We start from the raw sequence: 23,938 nt of genomic DNA on the forward strand, positions 1-23,938 counted from the left end.
TATTTATTGATATTTTTTACTTGATATATGAAATATGTATGATTAAATAAACGTATGATTAAAATTTAAATATGTATGATTAAAAAAAATTTCTTTTTCATAGGTACAAATCTATTACGTTTAATATTTATTTATTTATTTATTTATTTATTTTTCTATATAATATAGTGGCGTTGAATTAATTGATAAAATATATGATCAAAATAATAAAAATGTAAGAACAAGGCATTGTTCGTAAAGCTTGTTTCTTAGAAAGAGACCGTGTGTCTTTGCCTTTTGTTCCACTTTTAAGATTTAATTTTCGAATTGAACTCTCTAGACTCGAATTTTGTGACAGGAATTCACAATGCTCTACTAAACTCATCGAATGGCAACTCGACAATGCATCAAAGTCCAAAACTCAATACAAAAGGATATATCGAACAATGGAACATGTGTTGGATCTAATCGAAGTCTTTATGGACTTCCTTCTAGTTTCTAACATTACAGTTTAAAGTATTATAAATGTTTTATAATAAAAAAGTTTTTTTTTCTTTTTAATATTTTCACTTTTATTAAGTTTGCGTATAAAGTCAAACTGTTACATCAAAAAGAGAAGTATGAAGGATAAAAAAAAAAAAAGGAAAAAAGAGAGAGAGAGAGAGAGAGAGAAATACAAGTGGCAAAAGTTAATGAAACGAGCAATATTAAAATTCAATTATAATTATCGTAAATTAAATTAAAAGAAATCTTTTGCTTATTATTAAGATTAAAAATACATACCAAGGATCTTGAAAGAAAATCGATGGAAAATTTCCTTGAAAAGGTAAATTCCTTCCTGACAGACACAACGGTGATATTATATAAGTGATAGTTAATATAAGATAACCAACTGTGAGAAATTTTGTTGCCATTTCTCGTCTGGCTAACCAATGATCAACCATCTTTCCTCTTTCCATTTTGACCAATAACAATAATATAGTATCTCTGTGTAAAAAAAAAAAAAAAAAAAAAAAAAAGAAAGAAAGAAGAAAGTAGAAAAAGAAAAAAATATTAAAAACGAAAATTTTAATTAATAAATTTAAATAAAAATTTATAATTTTTTCGAATAGTAACAATCATGCCATTAATAAATTCATATAATGAATGAATTTAATTAGAAAAAAAAAAAAAAAATAAAATAAAATAAAACAGAAAATAATAAAAAAAGAAGTAAATAAAATGAAAACGAACCTTTTCAAATTAAATGACAAACATTTGGATAACATCAATGACCATCCAACGACATTAACCAAAGATCTGTCCGTTGATTTCCACGAACAAATAAAACAATGAAAAGAAGGATCATTAAGTTTCACGATATGAGATATGATAAGATAAACGTTTTTTAATTAATCTTAAAGTGAAAGGAAGTCAGTAATAAATTCTCCTAATAAAAAAAGACAACTCATTATGAGTTGTACTATACACATATACGTATGTGTGTGCGCGTGTATACATATATATATTCCGCTATCTTTTGCTAGAAAATGATTGCTACAAGTATCAAAAAATGATTAAAACAAAAAAAAAAATAAATAATAATAATAAAAAATTAAAAAAAAATTGTCTTTCAACAACGTCATACTAAGTACTATATAATGCTTAATTCTCAATAAACAATAGCACTCACTCTATAAAAACAATAGTATCATCAATAAGAGTTATTTGTATAAATATTACAAAACTCGTACCGAGAAAAATAAAAAACAAGGCGATAAATCCCTTCAATCGAGATAATGTATAATCATTGAAATTGTCACTGGGCCAAAAGCCAATAATTCGAAGAATAAATTTATTGGACTTCAAAATTTCTTCGACTTCTATCATAACACTTTTTATCTTCATTTTTATAATTATTATTATTATTATTATTATTATTATTATTATTATTATTATTATTATTATTATTATTATTATTATTATTATTATTGTAAATATCGTGCACGTTCGTTCGATCATAAGACAACTGACACTAATTCAATTCTCCGTTTTCTTTTCATCCTCTATCCAAGCTCATTTTAAATTCCTTTTGAATCGCGTTCACGGAAAAGAAATGAAAAGGGAGAAGTAGCAGAAAAAAAAAATAAAAAAATGAACAAATAAAGAAAGAAAGGAAGAAAGAAAGAAATAATAATAATAATAATAATAATAATAATAATAATAATAATAATGAGTAAAAGAAAGTAGAAAATTTTCTTATCCCTACAATCGATATAATAATCGAGTATACATTATTTATTTATTCGATCTATCATAGCGAACGAATGATTACAGGTGAGGGAAAAAGAAAAAAATTAATCTTTTTCTTTCTTATAGATCATCTATACACAAGTAATTGTCTATGTATTACAACGTGAAGAAGCGAAGTTAAATGTTTTCGATAAATAATGCAAATGTATCTCTCTACATAGAACGTAATAATTCTCATTTGATATTCCTTAGGGACGGATGGAAAACACTTCCGTTTCCATTTTATCGCAACCGTTTGTTCGCCGCTTTTGCATTTTTTAAAGAAGATAACGATAAAGAAAGAAAAGAAGAGAAAAGAAAGGAATCAAAAAAAAAGAAGAAGAAGAAGAAGAAAAAAGACGAGGAAAAAAAGAAGAAAAGAAGAAATGGACAGGAATTTTACACCAACGTTATAAACATAATTTAAGATTATAAAAAGATTGAACGTTGAATAATTCCTTTGGCGTGTTAATTATAAATGTAATATAAAATATGAAAAAAAAATTGAATGGAAGGAAGGAACGATATGATTTTTATTTATTATTTAAAATAAACGAACTTTTGCGGAATAAATTCTTTTTCATTTACGACGATATTGTTTTTGCCTTTCTATTTTTTCTATTCCTTTTCTTTTTCTTTCTTTTTTCGTTTCGGAAGAATTCGTGAACTTTTCGAATGGAAAAAAAAAAGAAAAAAAAAAAAAAAAAAGAAAAAAGAGAAAAATAATATCGTACAACAAACAGGACGTAAATAATTGATTCATAATTGTTCTTCATAACGAAGGATCGACATAACTTTTGATAAATTTACGAGTGTACCTATCAAATTTCCTAACGAACGAGGTACAAGGAGAGAGAGAGAGAGAGAGGGAGAGAGAGAGAGAGAGAGAGAGAAAAGAAGAAAAACAAAAAAAAAGAAGAAGAAGAAGAAGAAGAAGAACAAAAAATACTGCGAGGGAGAGAGAGAGAAAGAGAGAGAAAAATATAGGAAGCTTCTCGACCATTCCCGTTTGCTCCGGTTTCACCTTTTTCATTTCTTTTTTCCACATATTCAGCCGTACGGATATATGGATGTAAAAGGTAGGTGAGTGAGAAAAAGAATATATATATATATATATACTCACATATACATATATACATAATCCCTCTTGACCCTCTCCCACATCCCTTGGAGCGAATTCACTCTTGTTTACTTTTCACTACTGCGGAAATCTGACACGCGATTCGTATTGTTGTAAATTCAAACAGAGAGAGAGAGGAAGAGAGAGAGAGAGAGAGAGAGAGGGAGAGAGAAACGTGATTATAAATAATAACTGTAAGTAATTGTAATGCGTTCGTTATACTTTTTATTTTATAAATGAAAAAAAAAAAAAGAAAAGAAGAAAAAAGCATGATATGGGTGTAAAAATGGGGAAGATAAAGGACCAAAAGAAAAAGATATAAAAAAAAAAAAAAATAACAAAAATGAAAAATAAAAAAAAATTTCTCTCGACGACACGTCTGAGTAAGTCCCATCCTTACAAAAATTCTTTTCTCTTTGTCTTTTTTTTTCTTTTTTTTTTTTTTTTTTTTTTTTTCCTTTTTATTTTCTTCTTCTTCTCGGAAATTACAATCGTACGAACGCGTTTGAAAAACTCGTAGAAATGTATTTGTAAAAAAATTCGAATGACCATTGACAAAGGATATAATAAGCGTTAAAAATAAAACGATAGAATTTCGACGAAAAATGTTATTATGAATGATTGCAAATAATTCGTCAAGTGTGCAGTTTGCTTTTTTTTTTCTTTTTCTCTCTTTTTCTCTTTTTTTTTTTTTTTTCTTTTTTTTTCTTTGTAAAAGGAGAAATAAAAAAAAGAAAAGGGGGAGAAGAAATTGAGAACGGAAGAATGAAAACAAACTCTTGAAAATCGTCGAGAAGATCGATGAGAAATGGAGTAAGATAAGGAAAAAAAAAAAAAGAATGAAAGAAAAAAAAGAGAAAAAGAAAAGAGAGAGAGAGAGAGAGAAAGAGAGAGAGAAAGAGAGAGAAAGAGAAAGAGAAAGAGAGAGAAGAGAAGATAGAGAAGACTGTAAGATGAAATATGACGAAGTAAAGTTAGCGAGTTTCTCGAAAGATTTATTATAGTAACCCTCGTGAATTTTTGTCTGACATGAAAACGTGACGATTTTCACAAGAATCGTCCCATTCATTTTTAATCGTGGAATTTGTTTTACGTTACTTCTTCCTCTTCTTCTACTTCTTTCTTTTCTTTTTCTTTTCTTTTCTTCTAAAAAGAAAAAAAAAAGAAGAAGAGAGACCTCACAGAAAGTCGATCGTTCCACACACACCACCACCCGCCCCCCCACAAGAAGATTTATTGCTTCAATTATAAAATTAATAATGAATGTAAACTCATTTGTCACGTTTCTCATTCTCTTTGTAATTAATTCGTTTGTAAAATGTTGTAAAAAAAAAAAATAAGGACTTTTTTTTTTTTTTTTTTTTTTTTTTCTTTTTTTTTTTTTCTTTATATACGAGCAAAGAGTTTTTGTAAATTATTTGCAGTCATTCGATATATTACAAAATATTACAAATCATAGATGATACTAATACGATAAAGAAAAAAAGAAATTAATTCTAATTTCTATTAATACGCTCGAATAATGTCATAAATTATCGACTATCTGACGTCAAAGAAAAATGAATTCTAATTCTTTTTTTTTTTTCTTTTTTTTCTATCATCATTAGAAATACATGTATGCGTGTATACAAATATATGTGAAAAATATTTTAATAAATGGAGAAAAAGTTTGGGCGCAATTAAGAGAAAGAAAAAAAGAAGTAAAAAAAAATTAAAAGTCTATAAAGTATCATCAAAAAGGAAATGGCATATGATTTTCTCTCGAAAAATATTGTATTACTAAACACGTAGTTGACCTAGATTTAGGTACACGTTCCACTTTCGTCTAGGCAAAGTGTTCTTCGTTTCTTTAAATAAAAGTCACACACGAATAGAAAACATAGGGCATACGTTTAATGAAATTTCCTTTGTCCTTTTTCTTTTTCCTCTCGAAAATTTCATTTAAACAAAGCATAGGGATACGAATGGTGATCATTGTATTAATTAATGTAATTTTTAACATAACTGGAAACTATCTAAATATATATATATATATATATATATATATATATATATATAGCCTTTGTCTTTTTTTTTCTTCTCCTTCTATTTCCTTTTGAAAAGAATGAAACGATGCATTAAACTTTCAACAATTAACATATAATTATTAATAATTTATTTTGTTTAATCTTCCTGTATTATAATCATTCGAATATTTCAATACAATATCAATATGATATTTAATTAAATGTTTAAGTAAATATAGTTATAAAGAACGTTCCATGAATACTTAAATATGTTATTACTTTATTCTTAAAAATAAAGGAAAAAAAAAAAAAAAATATATATATATATATATGTATAAATAATCTAATGTATTGATATCCAATAAAAATTGACATTTAAAATAAAAATAAAACTGATGTGTTGAAAGAAAAGAAAAACAAAAAATAAATAAATAAATAAAAATGAAAGAGAGAGAAGAAAATGATATCAAAATCTCCGAATAAAAAAACTTATTTACAAGTAAGTTTTTACTTAATAGTTTAGAAAAAAGGAAAGGACAGCGAATGGATCATTCTAGTTTTCAACGATCTAGAACTTTAGTTACTTCCGTTGTTAAAGAGTATCCCAGCTTACGACCTTTTGCAATTAAACTCACTTCCGACCTTAAGCACCGGACAACCCTTCGCGAGTCCTTCGTAAACATGAGACCCGACCGACGATGTCGCTTACTTGAGAAACCGGTGCTTCAGTAAATTAAAAGCAATTAAAACTTGACTTTTTTTTTTGTTTTTTCTTTTTTTTTTTTTTTACATACTGTGTTTCTAACATGTTAGAGAGAGAGATAGAGAGAGAGATAGAGAGAGAGAGAGAGAAAGAGAAATATCTCTCTAACATGCATACATACATACATACACGAATACATAGTTGTACGTATGTACAATATACGTACATATATATATATATATATATATATATATATATATTTATGTATAGATATCCTAAAGGCAATGTAACTCTTTCTTTCATAGCGTCGAAATGGAGAGAAAAAGGAAAAGAAAAAAAGAAAAAAAGAAGCGAGGTCAGACGAAAAAAAATTTTCAAACATAAAGTGACGACAATGATATTAGACGTTCTTCTCGACTGTATAACAAACGATCGTCAAACTTTTTGATGCGTAAGAAAAACGAGAAAAAAAAAAAAGAAAAAAGAAAAAAAGAAGAAAGAATGAAAGAATGAAACAAAAGCAAAGTAAATGCAAATCCTTATTGACTCAAACGAATATCTATGTCTATTTATCCATCTATTCGTATTTTTCGATCCTATATTTGATTCTATTCGATCCTATTGAGTTCTCTTCTATTCGATCCTATTTCGATTCTTTTCGATCCATTACGTTCCTATTCGATAGTATCGGCTCTGTGTATTCCAGAGAACATTTTCGTTGTGAGAGAATAAAGATATTTTTCCTGAACAGTTCAAATGATAAAAAAAGAAAAAAAAAAGGAAAGAGAGAGAGAGAGAGAGAGAGAGAGAGAGAGAATTCGTCTCTCTTTTTATTACATTCGAGAATACCATTCTCCTCGATAGTAGAACTTATAGCAAGGAATATCTGTCTCTCATGCGAAAAACAATTCATAAAATTTCTCTATAAATCGTATTCAATAATCGATATAGAAATTTCGATCTATTATTAGATTATAACAATGAGAATATCATATACAGATTTCTTTTACAATAATTAATTGAAACTATTACATAAAAGAAAAAGAAAAAAAAAAAAAAAGAAAAAAAAATTGTTCACGCGTACAGTTAATAATAACTTTAAAATTGTCTTGAAATATTTACGAAAAAATTTTTACGATAAATCCTCAATAAACTATTGTACGTGATAATAATTACAATGAGAGAGAGAGAGAGAGAGAGAGAGAGAGAGAGAGAGAGAGAGAGAGAGAGAGAGAGAAAAGAAAAAAGGAATTTCTATCGTGCACGAAAAAATGATAATTAATTATCAATAAACGATAACTTTTCAATATAATCGACGTTATATAGAAAGCTTATTAGACGACGCATAATATGGGATCTATTCTATGGAAGTCATTGCATAGCTGACAAACGTAGAGTATTAATATCACGTAACATGCCAATGTATTCGTGACCATTAATAAAGTCAATATAATCTCGTTGACATATATCAGCTGATATATTCGAAATAAAATTCAAGTTCAAGTTTATTTCTTCATTTGCCTTCTTTTTTTTTCTTTTTCTTTCCTTTTTACTTTTTTTTTTCTCTCAATTTATATCATATATTTATATTTAATTATTTTATATATGATGTTTATATACATATATATATATATATATATATATATATATATTAATTTATTAATATTTTTAATTGGGTATATGAAATAAAATAATCGACGTTATATAAAAAGCGTACTATAAGATGCATAAGTGTTATATACAACCACAACTGTTCTGCGGCGAAACTTAACCTAATTATACGGACAACCCGTTGGCATAAATAGGGGTGGGGGTGGGGGGGGGGTGCTGGAACAAGTGTGGTGGTTGTTTCAAGGGGGTAGAAAGAACAAGAAAAAGAAAAGAGGGAAAAAGAAAAAAAAAATATATATATATATATACCAGGTAGCATAAAAATGTAGTTGCAATAAAGAGCATCATGTTGTTACGGAAAGGTTACGGAATTTTTTTGCTGAATTTCTTATAGCAAAAAGAAAAAAAAAACAAAAACAAAAACAAAAAAAATTATAATGCGTTTTAATAACTCGACATTAATAATAGAGAGAAAAGAGATGAAGAAATAATTGTCTTGATGATTTGATTTTTAATAATAATAAAAAAGAAAAAAAAAAAAAGAAATAATTAAGGAAATAAATTAATAATGAAAATTAATAAGAAAGGAAAAAAGAAACAAAGGGAAGACGACGGCAGAAAGACGAATTGAAAAATGTTAATAGACGAGAGAGAGAGAGAGAGAGAGAGAGAGAGAGACCTCTTGATGCACTCTTAAAGGTATCTACAGTTTTTCCAATCAACGAGAGACCGGATTTGCCGTTTAAGGGTTCGACGGAGGCTTTTATCGTGAACGACGACGCTTCGGTAAATTCATTTTAAAATCGGCTTAAAGGGACGGCCACCTTAAACGAAAGATTTCGATGGATGTATCAAGGTAATTGAGAAGCATTTTAAGGCTTTCTTTCTTTCTTTTTTTTTTTCTTTTTTTTCTTTTCTCTCTCTTTTAGGATTAAGTATATTCACACGGACTTGAATCTGACACACACAGTTCTCTCTCATATGGTAAAGGATTATACATTCTATCTCTTTCACTCCTTTTCATTCCTTATTCACTCATATATCCAGCCTACTTTTAGCCAGGCTAAGGTAGTAGAAAGGCTAAGATGAAAAAGTAGCCCTTTAATATCGTCTTACGGCTTCCTACGAAGGAACGGATGTACGTATGTGTGTATGTATGTATGTAAAGTAATACGAAAATCAGAATGAGATAGGTATAATTACAGAGAGATTATTTATTCGCAAAGAATGCATTATTACGAATAATCAAATTTGTTTTTCTTTTTGTCTCTTTTTTTCTTTTATTTTTTTTTTTTTATCCTTTTTTGGTTTTTGTTTTTTTTTTTTGGTTATATATATATATATATATATATTTTACGTATATATACATATATCGTATATATACATTACGATAAATTTCTAACTTACTTTACATTTCATTTATCAACGATCAATGTCATAATAATGGATGTATACATTCTCTTTGTAAAACGAAACTCGACAAAGTCGATTCAAAAAGAAAGAAAAGTTTTTTTTGGTATTGAGATAAACTTTGAACGTTCAAAATCAATCTCAAATATCACGTCGTTTTCTGTCATCGAAGAATATCCACACACACATACACATATACTCGACCGTGCACGAGAAAAGAACTGGACTTATCGTCGTATTTTTCTGGCGCAAGATAGGACCACGGGGACATCGCACGTCGCCGTCGGCACCGCGTGCAATTTGTCACAGGTTTCTCGATAGCTTACAAAAAGAAAAACGAAAGAATCAGAAAGATAAAAAAGAGAGATAGAGAGAAAGAGAGAGAGAGAGAGAGAGATATTGCTACATCACATCAAAACATAATTAAAGATTTTATTGCAAGCGTAGATAATATACACGAGGAAAAAAAGAGAAAACTTGTAAAAGAGATATGAAAATATATATAAAAAAAAAAAAAAGATATTTATTCAAGATCATATATCAATGAAATTGTACGTATTGTTCTGGAAAATAGATAAAAGTTCTTATCCAGCCCCTGTATATAGACTATACCTTCTTACATGGACGAAGTAACGGGTTGCATAAAACAAGGGGCATAAAAAATTGCTACATTACCGACGATATACGAAGTGAAGCCTTTGCTCAGGCGTGACACACTTTGATTCTATGATAATCGAAGTGACGACTATAAAAATCATACGCATCTCGATTATTTTCATTTGTTCTGTAAGAAAAAAAAAAAAGAAATAGATAAATAAATAAATGAAAAACAAGGAAAAAGAATATAGCTTCATCGATACACATAATCATTAATTAAAGATCAAAGAGAAGAAGAATCAATTATCATATAAAATTATCATATTCATCTACTTAAAGATAATGAATGAACGTCGGTCATTAAGATCGAATCGAAGTATGCTGCAAAATTATATTACTATAACTATATTTTATCAATAAATTGATAGTAGTCGCGGGAAGTAATGGTGAATTGGTTAGACGACGTATATCCCCAATGTAATACGCGAACAATGAAGAATACGAGATGATTGGAGGCCTGCAGCGACAATGCCTCCCCGTACTAAAGAGACTATAATATTCCTATTATGCCTACTACTGCTATTACTATTACTGGCTACTAACCACCAATCCAATCTTCCACCTTCCATTCTTTCCTTTTTCAGTTATCTTCCTTTCTATTCGAGAATTTTATTTGAGATTTCAATATCGTTATTATCATTATCGAAGGAAAGCTATTACGATATACGGATCCCTTAATCCCTTTCGTTCTACTTTCATCGAGTATATTTACATCGGGATTATACGTATCCTTCAGAGAAATATTAAAAAGAAAAAAAAAAAAAGGTTCCTCGTTATATGTCTTCGTGCGTAATCAAAACACAGACAATTTTCCTTTAACATTTTTATCGAAGCGTGTATACGCACACACAGATAATATCTTACCTATCCATTTATCTATCTATCTAATCTGACCTCATAAATATGTCAAGCTAATTAAATACCGTCATGATAAAATTTCATAAGTATTAATGAAATTTTATATATATATATATATATATATATATATATATATATATATTTTCATAAACTCTACACATAAATAAATTTCCATCACGTATCCATCTTATTAAATGTTATATTACGTGAATTTTTCTTTTTCTTTTTCTTTTTCTTTTTTTTTTTTTTTTTTTTCGTTACATAAAACTTTCATCAACAATCTTCATTCTCATTTCCATTATCATTTTCATTTTCTCATTGTTATTGCATTTATAATATTATTAATCGAAAATCCTCTTCGATAGATATTATATTGACTTTGGATAGAAGCCAACAAGGGTACCGCAGATATAACGAATGAAATTCATGTTTCACTATGGGAAACTACGAAATGTGCTTAATACTCTTCCATCTGAGTTTATATACTCTCTTGGTAATTTCCATACGAATTTCTGTGCACGTGCCAATTCGATTCAAGAATTTGTAACAATTACGATTATTAATATAAATGATCATCATGCTTTCTAATTCGCCAAATGAAATTTATGAGAACATTATCAATGAGAGAATATTTGTTGGTAATATGATTTAAAACAATAATAATAAGAATATTATATAAGCTCTAAATATAATTAATTGTCTATTTTATAATTAATATAAAAATTATTTAATTAACGTTTCATATTATTATTATTATTATTATTATTATTATTATTATTGTTAATCGTCGTTATTGTTATTATTATTATTGTTATAATTGATTTTCAATTACGAAATATTTCCTTTTTTCTTTCATTTTTTTTCTCTCGAACGAGCTTTACCTTGATCGTAGAGAAACAAAAACGAAAAAAAAAGGGAGAAAAGATTAAAAAGAAAAAAAAAAAAAAAAGAAAAAAGGAAGATCATCTTAAGAAAAAAGAAATTCATCTTAATTTCGTTCATATTGTAATCAGAAGAATTTCTTCTTTAATTTGTTCATATTTTTGGGATCTATTCGTTCCTTTCTCTTAGGAAAAAAAAAAAAGAAAAAAGAGGGAGCACAGACAGATTGTCCCTTATAGGGGGACAGGGGGACGAGGGAACAGGGACAGAGGGCTTTGAAAAGACAGAACGGTCGGTGAACGACATATTAGATTAACGATTTAATGGATAACTCGATGAATGACTCTCTATGTATGGTGCGTGTCGGTGCGTAAATTGAACAAATTATAGAAGAATGCCTTTGGTGTTGAGGGACACCCTGTATGCCCCTATAAATATGCAATCGTACGTATACGATGCCATAAATGGCATTATCCATCTCAAACGATCCAAAACGAAATTTTTATTCTCTATCCTTACGTCCATCTCTTTTATTACTTTGTTATTTTTATCATATCGTCTAAGCTATTACTATAATTTAACATTTTATCGCATTACATTGTTTATCAATCTTTACAAATTTATATTCTAAAATTATTTTATTAATATAACATCAAAAAAAAAAAAAAAAAAAAAAAAAATAAGAAAAAAAAAAAAAGAAAAGGGAGAAATTTATATTACTTCGTAATTTAATAAGAGAATTAAATTTTCTTTACAATTCTTTATATTAAAGTCATATAATATTTATTTACTTATTTATTTATTTATTTATTTATTTATTTATTCATTTATTTATTCGTTAACGACGTTTTAATTATATCAATTAATACGTGAATAATTTTTTTTTTCTATCACATCATAATTTTCTTTCATTAAATTTAATAAAAAGAAAAATAAATTCTTTTGTATTTATATTGTATATATATATATATAATTAACAAAATTATTATTTAAATGTTTAAGTAAATCACGTATTTTTCTTTTTTTTCTTTTTTGTGATACACTTAAAGAAAACTTTAAATACTAATAAAGTAACTAGATATTATAATGAAAGAAAGAAAGATAGGAAGAAAGAAAGAAAGAAAGAATGAAAGAATGATGTTATTCTTAACGGCGTGTAACATGAGCATCTCTAAATCGCACAATGAACAAGTGGTCATAATTACAAGAGCAACGTAGCCTCTCTACTAAATTCTCGCACGCATTTGTGAATATGTGTGTGTATGTGTGTATGTGTGTGTATGTGTGTATGTGTAAGAATAAGATCGAATGAGAAGGGATCTCTCCCCATCTTGAAAGGAAGATCAGTGTCTACTGAAAAGTCTCAGAGATCGCACGCGAGATATTATTATTATTATTATTATTATTATTACTATTATTATTATTATTATTATTATTATTATATAAATTAAATTTTTAATTGTTTTGTGTGTTTGTGTGTGTATCTTTCTCTCTGTCTATGTGTGTACGCGCACGCGCGCGCGTGTATGTATATGTGCATGTGTCCGTTTTATACTACAACTAATATCAAAGAAAAATATCTTCGTTGATTTTACGATCCATCTTCTTTCGATCGATACATCGATCGAAGATGACAACTATTTCTTGGATTATCTGCTTGTTCGCAATAGGTATGTTAAAAAAAAAAAAAAAAAAAAGAAAAAAATAAAAAAAAAAAGTAAAAGTAAAGAAAGAAAAGAAAATAGAAAAAGAATGAATTATTTTTAAATATGATAAATCTATTCATATTTTCTATGTTTTCTTGAAAGATCTTATAGATCATTTTATTGATTGCACTGAATTACTAAGAAAAAAGAAAGAAAAAAAAAGAAAGACAAAAGATAGTATCAATGATTAAATCATGACAATAGATATTATTAATGATTAAATCAATAATATAACTTAAGCAATAACATAAATTAAAAATCGAAATATTATTAAAGAAATTTCTATGACATTAATGCGATTGTATACTTTGTATTTAATTAAATAATATACAAAAGTGAACGTGAGAAAAAGAAAAAGAGAAAAAGAGAGAGAAAGAGAGAGAGAAAGATAAAGACTATTAAATTCATTATTTAAGATAATAAGAAATTTAATCATGATATTATCACAGGGAGTAGCGTATTAGTAATAATTTAACAAGTTTGAAATTAACAATACACTCGGGATAAAGTTAGTTAGTTGGTTGTTGAGTATTTTGTCTCTATGTGCATAAAAAATTAATGTAATTATAATAAGACACCGGTACTGTATAATTACAGTAATAATGTACAATAAAACAATAAAATTATTTTTGAAAAAGGAAAATCGTTTGTTTCGTTAATATTGTTGTATTCGCAAAAAAAAAAAAAAATTTTTTTCATTAATTATTAATATAGATCTAATAAAACTTTGTCGCACAATATGACTTAGACGTTCATCCAATTGAAAATGTTTATAAATTTTTTATATAGAAAATATAAAAGAAATTCAACGAAATATTAATAAAAATTAGCCTAACTTATTTTTTCTTTTTCTTTTTCTTTTTTTTTTTTTCTTTTGTTTTTTGTACATACAATTTATGAAAAAATTTAATTTCCAATAAAACGTTATGTCGATTGATTTTGTAATGAGGATAGAGATATGAATCGATTAATGATATTTGATAATAAAAATTAAAAAAAAAAAAAAAAAAAAAGATAAGATGCCTCGATCATTATATTATATTTATTCATTTCGTTTGTTTATTATTAGGAGGAGTTCACGCAGCAATGAATCAAGGTTTTACGAACCATCCGACGGTTGTAAAGGTCTTTAAAAATGACTCGGTTTTGCTACCCTGTGATGTGCAAGATCTCGGTGAGTAAATAGCGTAAAATCGCTCGTTATAATACAAACCCGCATATCCGGAGAAAACTTTTCGAACAATTTTATTCAAAGACTATCAAATAATAAGGAGAATTAAGAAAAGTATTCTCAATTTGTTATATATATATATGTATAATTGTATAATTAATTCTATTTTACAAATTATTTTTATATAAGAAGAAAAAAAATTTAGTAAATATATAAAAAAAATTATTATTATTATTATTATAATTATTATTATTATTATTATTATTATTATTATTATATTTATTTTGTTATAATTAAATGAAAACATAAGAAAAAAATTGAATAATTTTAATTATTAATAGTATTGTAAAATTAAAAATGTTATTAACTGCTATAAGAAAAAAAAAAAATATATATATATATATTGAAATTATTATGCTTTATATATATATATATATATATATATATATATATATATATATACTTTCGTTAGAAAATATTATTCGAAAATAAATCGAATTAATTAATATATATATATATATACATATATTATTATAATGTTGCACATGGATGTATGTAAATGGATATAAAATTTGTGAAAAGAATTATTTGAAGTTGGGCAAGGAAGATTAGATTTGTTCTATTACATATTTTAGGGGTGCAAACTAGGGTGAAATGGTGGGGGAAAGGGATTCTTTTGGCTGACAGCGATGATCCACGTTTGATGACACCCGAAAGAATTCACCTATGGAATAACGGAAGCTTACTGATTTCTAACCTACAGCCAGAAGATACCGGAGAATATGTATGCCAAGCGTCCCGACCAACTCCTTGGGGATATGTTACGCATGTACACGATATCCAAGTTATGTGTGAGTACATACTATACTAGCTATATAATACTATCGCAAATAAATACCTATATATTACCTTCGATCCCTTAACCTTTTCTTATATATATATATATATATACATTATATATATAAGGTGAGTCAAGAATTATTTGTACGAACGTTATTCTTTTCTCTTTTTCAAAAGCATATTAATATCTAATCGATAATTTATTTACAATTATGAAATTTGTATCAAATCGATATTATACATAAGGATTTCGAATGAAAAACTTTTTAATCTCTTATTTTTAATATAACATTTAAATTTATTATTAATTCAATCGTGTACGATTCTTCAATTTCTTTAATATCATATTATACGAATTGATAACATATAATTGACTTTTTAAAAATTATTTTCTATAAATATGTTACTTTTTTTTTTTACCCCTCGCTCATCCATCTCGATATTAATAAATAAATATATTCTCGTATAATCATTTTAATTGAGATATTATCTAAGATAATATCGATGTATTATGAATATATAATTAGTAATAAAATGATTTATGATTTTCTATAAAATATTATCAAACGAGATATAATTTAACGTCACGTTCGTTTATCTAACGAATAAGTTAATTTCCCATTACTCTTTTATCGATTGTCGATGAATCAATTGAATAAGAAAAACAAAAAAGAAATGCGCGATATATAAAAGAAAGAGAGAAACAAATAGAAGATATAAAAGAAGAAAAAAAATATATATATATACATATAAAATATGCGAGTAAAAATATTGGAACGTTTCAAAGAATTTCAACGATATTTTCGAACGTATAAAAAGAAGGCATCCCTCTTGGGTGAATCTTCCCTTTTTTTTTTTTTCTTTTTTCTTTTTTTACGTCCTACGTTTGACAATGAGTCAGATCGAAGTCATACCGACGGAAAAAGAAGAAGAAGTAAAAAAAAAAAGAAAAAAGAATGAAAAAAAACAAACACAAAAGGGAAAATCATTTGGAAAGATTGATCGTCCCCTTTTACAAACAATATTCCCACATCGATGAGGGAAGATACGAAAACTCTTATCGATTTTCTCCCCCCTTTTTTTTCTTTTCTTTTTTTCTTTTTTGCTTCTTTTTATTTTTCGTTATTACCATATCGTCGTAATCCAGATAAAGAGAGAAAAAGAAAGAGAAAGAGGGAGAGAAAGAGAGAGAGAAAGAAGTCACTAGGGTACGATCGTTGTATTGGTCCGATTGGGGGGAAAAAAATAAAATAAAATAAAATAAAATAAAATAAAATAAAATAAAATAAAATAAAATAAATAAAGGATGCGAAAGTGTGTGAGTGACATACGCAGAAATTTACAAACCGAGCTCAACCGGGAGAAGAGGGGAGGGAAGGAAAAAGAAAAAAGAAAAAGAAAGAAAAAAAACTTCTCCTTTTGTCACGAGTCTCTATGGAATTCCTAGGCTGTTCTGTTGAATTTAGTGATTCCATTTCGAGGATACATATATATATACAGGGTGATCCATAAAAACTAAAAAAAAAAAAAAAAAAAAAAAAAAAAAAACTATCAATATCCATATGCAAATTAAATAATAATGGAGAATATTATTCTATATCGTTGATAAGTTCGTTTATTTTCTTTTCTTTTTTTTTTTTTTTTTTTTTTTGCTTTTTTCCTCTAATAAAACTCTTCCAAGATAAATTCTTCACAGACATATTTTTGTCGAATTAAAAATAATAAAATAATATCTGATAAAAATAATTCATCTATTGATATTAAATTTAATGGATCAACGAATTGTTTCTTTGAAAAAGAAAAAAAAAATAGAAGATATATATATATATATAAATACGAAAAAGGGTAAAAAGTATTCTCTGTGATATTTAACAAACGATTGTTTGAATCCTTTTTAGATAAATCTTTCTTTTTTTTTTTTCTGTTTTTTTTTCCAAAGATTACAAAACTTTACAAGCTCAGATCGTATGGATTAGAATTTTAAATGCAATAGAGCTAAAAACAGATTCTCTTGAGAATAGAGAATAATTGAGATTTAAAGATAGTTAGAAATTTTTGGACTATCTTGTATCTTTAGTTTTCACCCTGTATGTATAGTCTCTGGCAGAAATACATTGAAGAATACGCGAATGATACACACACACACACACATATACATAATATATACAACGAAAAGAAAAGAATAGGGAAAAAAGCTTGCGTAGGTCGAAAAAACGAGAATAAAATCTATCAAAGACTTTGAATATTTTCACTCTTTTCGGTGAGTGAAATCGAATTTCGTTTTTCTAACTTTTATAATGCTATGACCAAATCCTATTTTTTTTTTATTTTTTCTACGAAATTTATCCCTTTTCTTCCTTCTCTCTCTCTCTCTCCCTATTTTTCGTTTCTCTTATTTCTTGTTCTTTATTTTTTCTTTCTTCTTTTTTTTTTCATTCCTCCCTCTCATTCTCTCTCTCTCTCTCTCTCTCTCTCTCTTTTATATTTTTTTCTACGAGTACGCAACGATACGCGAATGGATATCGTCGTCACGCCCTAGAAACTTCAGGGCCTGCCGGCACTTATATTCCCTTTCGCTACTTTCGTATCTTCTTCCAGATCCACCGAGTATTCGCCCAGTACCGGAGTCCGGCGAACTGGAAGTCAATTTAAAAGAGGAAGTCGACATGGAGTGCATTGCCAACGGAGTTCCTGCGCCCGTTGTTTCTTGGTGGACTAAGGTAGATTTTTTTTTTTTTTTTTTTTTTTTTTTTTTTTTTTTTTTTTTTTTTTTAAGAAAATAGTATCTCTAAAGGAAAAAGAGAAAAAAGAAAAAGAGGGAAAAAAAGATCGAAAGAAATTTCTTAAGGAAAAAAAAAGACATTACCTAAGACATTACCTTTTCGTATAAATAAATCCAATCATACTATTCATCATACGGTCATATTATTTATCAATCAAACATAAACTATAACCTCATTGTCATTTATTATACATCTTATCGTTATTTTATATACACGCAAAAAATATTCTAAACATTCTGATATTACTTATTCAAGCGATCCAATATTTCCTCTATCTTTCTCTTTTTCTCTCTCTCTCTCTCTCTCTCTCTCACACACACACACTTTCTTCTTCCTTCTATTTTTAAATCACGATAAATAAAATGTTGTTAATTTTTACAGGACGGCGAGATACCATTACTGACGAACAGACCACGTCTAAGATTTTATGCAGATCATCGTAATCGTTCAGGGGAATATACTTGCATAGCCAGCAATGGTATCGGTGATTCAGTATCGGCAACGATAGATCTTCGTATAAAATGTAAGTGTCCGACAAAAAAAAAACAAAACAAAACAAAAAGAAAAAAATAGAGTTGTATCAAATCAAGTCAAATAAGACAAGTCTAGACAATTATAAAATATTCCTTGAAAGAGAGAAAAATAGAAGGAGAGGAGAACGAAAGAAGAAAAAATTAAAAAAACTAAAAAAAAAAAAAAAATGAAAAAGCAAATGAAACCTTTTTAAATAATATAACATAACGTTACAATACAATTTTTGTTTTCCTTCACTTTTTTACAATTTTCAAATATTATATAATATGTATGTAAGTAAATATATATATATATATATATATCTTCTCATTTTCTCTCGTAATGCTCAGGGAAAGAATGAAAAGGATATACAATCGACCAGTTTTCAAAGGCTCGTTGCTTATTTCGCTGCTTTGTAAATTTATAGTATAAAAGAAGGAAAGAAAGATAGAAAAAAAAGAAAAAAAAAAAAGAAAAAGAAAAATTATATGGTAGAGAAGGAGGGAGAGTGACGGCGAATTAAAGTAGTAGGAGGAGGGGCGTCAGGAAAAGAGTAAAGGGTATTAAGAAATTCCATGTTGAGATGCACGCCAATGTTGTACATCCCTTTCGCATTTATTTCTCTCTCTCTCTCTCTTTCTCTCTTTCCCCTCCCACCCTTTCTTTTTCTATTTCTATCTCACTTCACGTCTACCTCTATCCTCGAGAATCGGGGCTACTTTAATTATATCCTAGCCTTGTACGCTCTACGCGGGATGCAATCATGCAAAATTATATTCGACTCTTATGAGTGCGTCGTAAAACGATTATAATTAAATTAGCAAATTGCTGAACAGCGCATTGGTCTCCTTAGTATTCCATTCGAACGTATGTACATATAATACGTACGTATGTATGTACATACATATATGCATACAAATGTATATACATAGATAAACATACATGTGTACGAACAGGGCAATTGCTCTCATTACGGATGACATTTAATGCCGTTATGCAAATATCAATTGTTTACACGTATGATCAAAAGAAGAATCTACTTTATCGATCGAGTCTTATCATTACTATACCTCGATTCTAATCGTACGTAATGTACATATAATAACTACATATAATAACGAGTATGTCGGAAGCGTTTATATGAGCTTATGCGATTACAGATAAGCCAGAAATTATTATCAATAAGCCATGGGTTCATGCATCGCCTGGAATTCGAACCCAATTGGATTGCAGAGTTATTGCTTGGCCAGAGGCTGAGGTGAGTTTTTTTCTTTTTTTTTCTTTTTTCTTTTTTACCTTTGGAAAAGAATATTTTACATTTTATTTTATTTTTCTGTCAGAGCTTTTGCGCTTTTCCCCCTCTCTCTCTCTCTCTCTCTCTCTTTTCTTTTTAATTTTTTCCTTTTTTTACGCTGCGACGTCATATCGTCGAAAGATCAAAGTATTTGCAAGATTAAGTTGAAGGCTTTTTCATTCCTCTCTTTCTCTCTCTCTCTCTCTCTCTCTCTCTCTCTCTTTCTCTCTCTCTCTCTCTCTCTCTCTCTCTCTCAATTTTTCTTGCGAAGAAGAAGAAAAAGAAAAAGAAGCTATATTCGTAGTTAGGTATATAAGTAAATGAAAAGCTTCGTTCGAGCCGCAAAGCAATTTCTCAAAGTTATCCCTTGAAGCCGCTAATACGTGACAAATCGATTCGTTGGAAACGTGACTCATGATAGTTCTACCTTAGGAAAAATAGTTCGAGAGGATTACGTTTGACTTTTTATACGAAAAGAAAGAGAAAGAGAAAGAGAAAGAGAGAGAGAGAGAGAGAGAGAGAGAGAGAGAGAAAGTGCGTATGTGTGTGTGTGTATATATATTTTTTGGAATTTGTATCCTACGAAATAAAATTGCAATCTCTGTTTTATTGATCTTCCACCGATCGAAAATAAAAACCTTTAGAAGTAAAAAAAAAAAGGAAAAGAATTTTATCTCATTTAACATGATGATTTCTACAATTATATATATATATAAAATATTAATAATATATATATATATATATATATATTATTAAATGATTTAGAAAAGATCTAGTTATAAAGTGGATACACCTGTTATATTTTCCAGGTTGAGTGGTACTTCATGAACAAGACGGTATCCTATTCAATGAGAATAGTGAAACACAGTATAGGACATAATCATAGTTTAGTAATAAGGAACGTGATAACGAAGGATTATGGATTTTATTTATGTAGAGCATCAAATTCCTTGGGAATAACTGAGGCTGCGATCGAATTATCAGGAGTAGCAAATCCTGCGATTTTCAAAGAAGCTAAGAGTATATCGAAGACTGCGTATAATTTCATTTGGGAGGTTGATTGTTATACTCCTATCGTTGAATATCAATTCTCCTTTCGTCAGTACAGGGTAAGCATACATACATATATATATATATATTCGTGAAACTTAATAAGAAAATTCTAACCTAAAAATATATGTCTATGAGTCTATGTATACGTATGTATACATTTATATTTTACTATTAACAAAATTGATATTAAATCTTATATATTATTTATATTATACAATTTATATTGTATTAAATATTTATATTATTACGTTATAGAACTTTCTTATCAAATCACATGATCATCTAATATCGTTATAGATCTGATCGAAAATATTATCATACTAAATTACAAATTTATACATATAATATATATGTATAAATATATATATATATGTATTATATGTACATATATTAATCATAATTAATATCGAAATATTATTGTCAGAATATTGTTCTCTTTATAACGTTAAGAAATATTTTTAATTGTTTGGTTATACGTTAAAAAAGAAATTGTATAACTAACCTTGAAAAAGAAATTGGAAATCGTCGTATATTAACGATTCATTCAGAAAATGTAGTTATATCATATCGTACGAAAGTTTTATCGTTTACTATAACCATAATAGACAAACCTCCTATCCAATTTATGTAATTGATATTCACTTGATGAATACAGAAGTACGTTCACGAAGGTTCGTTCAGAGCAAGTACAACTACTACGACACATAAGTGGCATAAACTTTACATACCGAGCGGAAGCAATGCGATTGGTCCAGTACATGCTCGATCCTTCAATTTAACAGGATTGGCTGAAGCTACACACTATGAGGCTTTTGTAGTATCGAGAAATCGTTATGGTTCGAGCAGACCATCGAAAGTCATACGATTTGCTACGGAAGGTGCTCGTAAGTTAAAAAGACGAAAAAGAAAAAAAAAAAAAAAAAGAAAAAAGAAATGATTAAAGAATTAAAAAAGAAAATAAATCAATTTTTTTTAACTTATTCAAAATCAAAATTTAAATATAATATTCTTTATCCTAATATCGTAGCTCCTGATGCTGAAGATTATTACAAAACGATCGATATAGTACCGGACGAAAAGATCAACACTGGTATGATGATGATTATTATTATTATTATTACTGTTATTAATATCTTTATAATATTATTTATGATTATTATTATTTATTTTTATCATTTAATGATTATTATTATTATTATTACTTTTATTATTTAAAAAAAGTTATATATTATTTTTATATATAACAAATTGTTAAATAATTTTATCTTTATTTTGATTTACGTAGTAATACAAATGGCCTCGATGTCTCAACAAACCAGCACGGAAAACAATGGATGCTCTTGTGTGACGAAAGAAAGCACAGCTTTTGTCCTTTCTTTTGCCTTGTTTTTCACGAGTATGAAATTATAGACCGTCCTTTTTTTAAAGGACTATTTCTATAAAGAAACTCACCATCTCGTTACTTCTATAAAAGGAAAAAAAAAAAAGAAAAAAAAAAAAGAAAATTGTCAGAATGCATACATCGGAGGAAAATGAAAACGAAAAACAAAGGAAGAAAAATAAACAAGAAGAATAGAATATAACCCATACAAGTTTGATCGATCTTCATCCTATATTAGGATAGATACGTGAGGAAATTTTAATGTATTATTTTTTTTAGTTCTGTTGCACTGTATGTACAAATTAAAATCAAATTATATATATATATATATATATATATATATATGTATATATGTATGTATATATATGTTACAAGTAAACATACCTGATTTAATTATAGTGTGTAAGAAAGACCATAAGCACGTTCGTTCGTTTGCATAGAACAACATTCAGCTAATTACGAATTAATACGATACATAAATAATTTCAAACGATTTCGATTGATATCCTAATTTGTAAATAGCGACGAATATTAATTATCTTTTATGTACGAAGACCTATGTAATGGACAATCGCTTGTACGTCGCTAAAAATAAATGAAAATTATTTTATGTAAAAAAATGTATTAAAATTTTTTTTGTAATTAAAAAAAAAAAAATATTATTATTATCATTATTATTCAACAAGGATAGATCGAATTTATATTGTATAAAGAACAATATCATCAAATAGTGACAACATTATTAATTAATTATCCCAAAGTAATTCCTACCTTATCATTGATGGAACAAAAGTCAATTACCAACTAAATAAAAATAATATCAGTAATACTTTTGCTTCTAGATAACAGTTTAGTCTAAAGCATAAAAAAATAAAAAAGAAAATAGAAAAGGAAGATAGAGAAGAAAGAAAATTCTAAAGAAATTTTATAATTGAAATTGTTCACAAACTTTCGTAAGATTATTCGTAGTATACGTGATATCAACGATAGATTTGGATCAAAATATGAGATATAAGTTCCTATTATGCACCTACTGTATCGATGTGTAAACTTGTGCAAATAATATATCTCTCTTTATGCTTAACCTAACAATCGAATTAATGTCTGACAGAAATTTTTATATAACATAAAAATAATAGTAGATCTAATGAAAGCAAGGAAAAAAAATCTATTTAACTGATGGTAAAATAGAAATCAATTTTACCATAAAATCTAATATCATACAGTGATATAAAAGTGAAGATTATTAGTTTGATGTTAATGTTATAATTTGGTGTTAATGTAGAGTTTGATCACTGATTACTAAAAATTTCATATGTATCTATAAATTGCATAAAAAAATATTTCCAAAAATTAATTCCATAATATACGATTTACTCGAATCGAATTAACATAAAACGACCAAATCTTAAATAAATTTCACGCACGTCCATGTAGACATGTAATGAGAAAAGAACCTTCGACTGTTCGACACAAACGCGAAATGGCGCCACTGTGCGCATCCATATATTCAAAACAAACTTTTGTTTGCTTTAAAATTACTCATTTCTTAGATGATTTTTATAAAAATAAAAATAACGTTTTTCACAAATTTGCTAAGATCTCTTATAAAAATAAAAAATAAAAAAAAAGAAAAGAAGAAAAGAAAAAGAAAACCTTTATCTTTCGATTGAGCGCCTTATTAATCATCAAAAACTGAT

General features: G+C 27.3%; 2 protein-coding genes across 4 annotated transcripts in view; one reads left to right on the top strand and one right to left on the bottom strand.

Annotated features, from left to right (window-relative positions):
- The window catches only part of LOC118443408 (odorant receptor 82a-like), a 24,896-nt gene extending 2,982 nt beyond the window's left edge, over positions 1 to 21,914 (bottom strand). Inside the window, exons 1-4 of one of the 2 annotated variants that reach the window (XM_035870338.2) lie at positions 21,360 to 21,914; positions 9,776 to 9,884; positions 1,213 to 1,278; positions 763 to 966 (exon numbers count right to left, since the gene is read on the bottom strand). In XM_035870338.2, coding sequence (XP_035726231.2) covers positions 763 to 966; positions 1,213 to 1,278; positions 9,776 to 9,879 — 374 coding nt within the window. In that variant the 5' untranslated portion in view covers positions 9,880 to 9,884; positions 21,360 to 21,914. The remainder of the gene's footprint in view (positions 1 to 762; positions 967 to 1,212; positions 1,279 to 9,775; positions 9,885 to 21,359) is intronic. The other variant, XM_035870340.2, reaches the window with a different exon arrangement.
- LOC118443407 (limbic system-associated membrane protein) lies at positions 12,847 to 22,833 on the top strand. 2 transcript variants are annotated; one of them, XR_014983175.1, is made up of 11 exons: positions 12,847 to 13,167; positions 14,273 to 14,377; positions 15,010 to 15,225; positions 17,813 to 17,934; positions 18,379 to 18,520; positions 19,671 to 19,768; positions 20,614 to 20,913; positions 21,513 to 21,741; positions 21,885 to 21,947; positions 22,143 to 22,485; positions 22,638 to 22,832. XR_014983175.1 is itself a non-coding variant. In XM_035870337.2 (10 exons), exons 1-10 carry the CDS (start codon positions 13,128 to 13,130, stop codon positions 22,265 to 22,267), a joined length of 1,440 nt encoding a protein of 479 aa, XP_035726230.1. In that variant the 5' UTR covers positions 12,847 to 13,127; the 3' UTR covers positions 22,268 to 22,833. The 2 variants fall into 2 exon arrangements, 1 of the variants encoding a protein (XP_035726230.1); XM_035870337.2 differs by having other exon boundaries at positions 22,143 to 22,833.
- Positions 22,834 to 23,938: the final 1,105 nt, after the last annotated feature.

Source organism: Vespa mandarinia, chromosome 17, assembly GCF_050613455.1.
Source record: "Vespa mandarinia isolate Hongniang chromosome 17, ASM5061345v1, whole genome shotgun sequence".
NCBI lineage: Eukaryota > Metazoa > Arthropoda > Insecta > Hymenoptera > Vespidae > Vespa > Vespa mandarinia.

What these genes read in the sequence shown, in the direction of transcription:
- LOC118443407 (XM_035870337.2), top strand. Translation starts at nt 13,128, where the DNA reads ATGACAACTATTTCTTGGATTATCTGCTTGTTCGCAATAG. An exon ending in CTGTGATGTGCAAGATCTCG is followed by an intron (nt 14,378 to 15,009) that starts GTGAGTAAATAG and finishes TACATATTTTAG; the next exon opens with GGGTGCAAACTAGGGTGAAA. An exon ending in TCTCCTTTCGTCAGTACAGG is followed by an intron (nt 20,914 to 21,512) that starts GTAAGCATACAT and finishes TGATGAATACAG; the next exon opens with AAGTACGTTCACGAAGGTTC.